The following is a 3412-nucleotide window of genomic DNA, read 5'->3' on the forward strand; positions in this document are numbered from 1 at the left end:
GCAGGTACGGCCCCGTGTCCAGGTGAGGCTGCCCCGGCTCGGAGGGGATGGGCTGGTACAGCACCTGCGCACAGGTGAGCACAGGGGAGCACAGGTGAGGACAGGGGAGCACAGGGGAGCACAGGTGAGCACACAGGTGAGCACAGGTGAGCACACAGGTGAGCACAGGGGAGCACACAGGTAAGCACACAAGTGAGGGGCAGGTACGGCCCCACGTCCAGGTGAGGCCGCCTGGGCTCTGACAGATGGGCTGGTACAGCACCTGCGCACAGGTGAGCACAGGTGAGCACAGGTGAGCACAGGTGAGGACAGGGGAGCACACAGGTGAGCACACAGGTGAGGGGCAGGTACGGCCCCGTGTCCAGGTGAGGCCGCCTGGGCTCTGAGGGGATGGGCTGGTACAGTACTTGCGCACAGGTGAGCTCAGGTGGGCACAGGTGAGCACAGGGGAGCACACAGGTGAGCACAGGGGAGCACGCACACAAGTGAGGGGCAGGTACGGCCCCGTGTCCAGGTGAGGCTGCCTGGGCTCTGAGGGGATGGGCTGGTACAGCACCTGTGCACAGGTGAGCACAGGTGGGCACAGGTGAGGGGCTGGTAGATCACCTGAGCATGGGGAAACAGGTTGATCACCTGTGTGGACAGGTGAGGGTGTGAGGGGTCAAGTAGATCACCTGGGGGACAGGTGAGGGTGTAAAGGGACTGGTACAGCACCTGGGGACAGGTGAGGGTGTGAGGGGCCAGATAGATCACCTGCAGGGCACGCAGGTGATCACCGGGATGAGCAGGTAGATCACCTGGGGCACGCAGGTGAGAGTGAACAGGTAGATCACCTGCGGCACCCAGGTGACAATGAACAGACACATTACCTGAGGCACACAGGTGAGAATGAACAGGTAGGTCACCTGGGGCACACAGGTGAGAATGAACAGGTAGATCACCTGGGGCACCCAGGTGACAATGAACAGACACATTACCTGAGGCACACAGGTGAGAATGAACAGGTAGGTCACCTGGGGCACACAGGTGAGAATGAACAGGTAGGTCACCTGGGGCACACAGGTGAGAATGAACAGGTAGATCACCTGGGGCACACAGGTGACAATGAACAGGTAGGTCACCTGGGGCACCCAGGTGACAATGAACAGACACATTACCTGAGGCACACAGGTGAGAATGAACAGGTAGATCACCTGGGGCACACAGGTGAGAATGAACAGGTAGGTCACCTGGGCCACCCAGGTGAGAATGAACAGGTAGATCACCTGGGGCACCCAGGTGACAATGAACAGGTAGGTCACCTGGGCCACCCAGGTGAGAATGAACAGGTAGGTCACCTGGGGCACCCAGGTGAGAATGAACAGGTAGATCACCTGGGGCACCCAGGTGAGAATGAACAGGTAGGTCACCTGGGGCACACAGGTGAGAATGAACAGGTAGGTCACCTGGGGCACCCAGGTGAGCACGGGGGGAGCAAATAGATCACTTGGGCACAGGTGAGCATGGGGAGAGCAGGTAGCTCACCTGTGCGCCCAGGTGAGCCCCGGGCCGGGCAGGCAGACTCACCTTGATGGGGTGGAGCCGGCCGGGCACCTGCAGCACGGGGGCTCCCCCGAAGTACCTGGCGAACAGGTGGGGGTCGCAGGTGGCCGACATGAGCAGCAGGCGCAGGGCGGGGCGCGCAGGTAAGAGGCGCCGCAGGGCCCCCAGGAGCAGGTCCCCGGGCAGGTGACGCTCGTGCACCTCGTCGGCCACCAGCACCTGGTACCTGCCCAGGGCGGGGTCGCTCTGCACCTGCCGCAGCAGCAGCCCCAGCGTCACGAACACCAGGTGGGCGCCGCGGGCACAGGTGCGCTCGAAACGCGTCTGGAAACCCACCTGGGGGAGGGGGAGAAAGGGGGCGTGGGCACGGCACACCTGGGCAGGTGATAGTCCCTCCCCTGCGCCCCCAGCCAGGTGTTCACCTGGTACCTGTGGAGGTTTTCCAGGGCCACGCACCTGGCACAGGTGATGCCCAGCACACCTGGCTGGACCTGAGAGCACCTCCCAGTCCCTCCCACTGCTCCCAGTGCCCCCAGCCAGGTGCTCACCTGGTACCTGTGGAGGTTCTCCAGGGCCACACACCTGGCCCAGGTGGTGCCCAGCACACCTGGCTGGACCTGAGAGCACCTCCCAGTCCCTCCCACTGCTCCCAGTGCCCCCAGCCAGGTGTTCACCTGGTACCTGTGGAGGTTTTCCAGGGCCACGCACCTGGCACAGGTGATGCCCAGCACACCTGGTTGGACCTGAGAGCACCTCCCAGTCCCTCCCACTGCTCCCAGTGCCCCCAGCCAGGTGCTCACCTGGTACCTGTGGAGGTTCTCCAGGGCCACACACCTGGCACAGGTGGTGCCCAGCACACCTGGCTGGACCTGAGAGCACCTCCCAGTGCTCCCAGTCCCTCCCAGTGCTCCCAGTCCCTCCCAGTGCCCCCAGCCAGGTGCTCACCTGGTACCTGTGGAGGTTTTCCAGGGCCGCACACCTGGCACAGGTGGTGCCCAGCACACCTGGCTGCACCCAAGATCTCCCAGTCCCAAGGTGACCAGGCCCCAGTACCCCTTCTAGTGCCCCCAATTCTCCCAGTTTGAGATCCCGGTACCTGCCGAGGGTCTCCAGCCCCACCCTGTGTGCCAGGGCTGGGCACAGCACACCTGGACAGGTGCCAGTCCCTCCCAGTCCCCTCCCAGTGCCCCCAGCACCCCTCACCTGGTACCTGCCGAGGGTCTCCAGCCCCACCCTGCACACCTGGACAGGTCCCAGTGCCCTCCCAGTCCCTACCAGTGCCCCCAGTTCTCCCAGTTCGTGCTCACCTGGTACCTGCCGAGGGTCTCCAGCCCCACCCTGCACACCTGGACAGGTCCCAGTCCCTCCCAGTCCCTCCCAGTGCCCCCAGTTCTCCCAGTTTGTGCTCACCTGGTACCTGCCGAGGGTCTCCAGCCCCACCCTGCACACCTGGACTGGTCCCAGTCCCTCCCAGTCCCTCCCAGTGCCCCCAGTTCGTGCTCACCTGGTACCTGCTGAGGGTCTCCAGCCCCACCCTGCACACCTGGACAGGTCCCAGTCCCTCCCAGTGCCCCCAGTTCTCCCAGTTTGTGCTCACCTGGTACCTGCCGAGGGTCTCCAGCCCCACCCTGCACACCTGGACAGGTCCCAGTGCCCTCCCAGTCCCTCCCAGTGCCCCCAGTTCTCCCAGTTCACGCTCACCTGGTACCTGCCGAGGGTCTCCAGCCCCACCCTGCACACCTGGACAGGTCCCAGTGCCCTCCCAGTCCCTCCCAGTGCCCCCAGTTCGTGCTCACCTGGTACCTGCCGAGGGTCTCCAGCCCCACCCTGCACACCTGGACAGGTCCCAGTGCCCTCCCAGTCCCTCCCA

General features: G+C 64.3%; 1 protein-coding gene across 1 annotated transcript; it reads right to left on the reverse strand.

The window, feature by feature from the left end:
• Positions 1-351: 351 nt before the first annotated feature.
• On the reverse strand, positions 352-3333 carry LOC120322959 (probable pre-mRNA-splicing factor ATP-dependent RNA helicase DEAH6; the record flags this gene model as incomplete). The annotated part of the gene is made up of 4 exons (XM_039379758.1): positions 352-556; positions 1567-1878; positions 2746-2991; positions 3179-3333. Coding segments are annotated over 4 exons (918 nt in total), but the record flags the coding sequence as incomplete, so codon positions are not given.
• Between the last annotated feature and the right edge of the window lie 79 nt (positions 3334-3412).

This window comes from Pipra filicauda, unplaced genomic scaffold, assembly GCF_003945595.2.
Source record: "Pipra filicauda isolate LSUMZ 115617 unplaced genomic scaffold, ASM394559v2 scaffold1757_size3412_pilon, whole genome shotgun sequence".
Lineage (NCBI taxonomy): Eukaryota > Metazoa > Chordata > Aves > Passeriformes > Pipridae > Pipra > Pipra filicauda.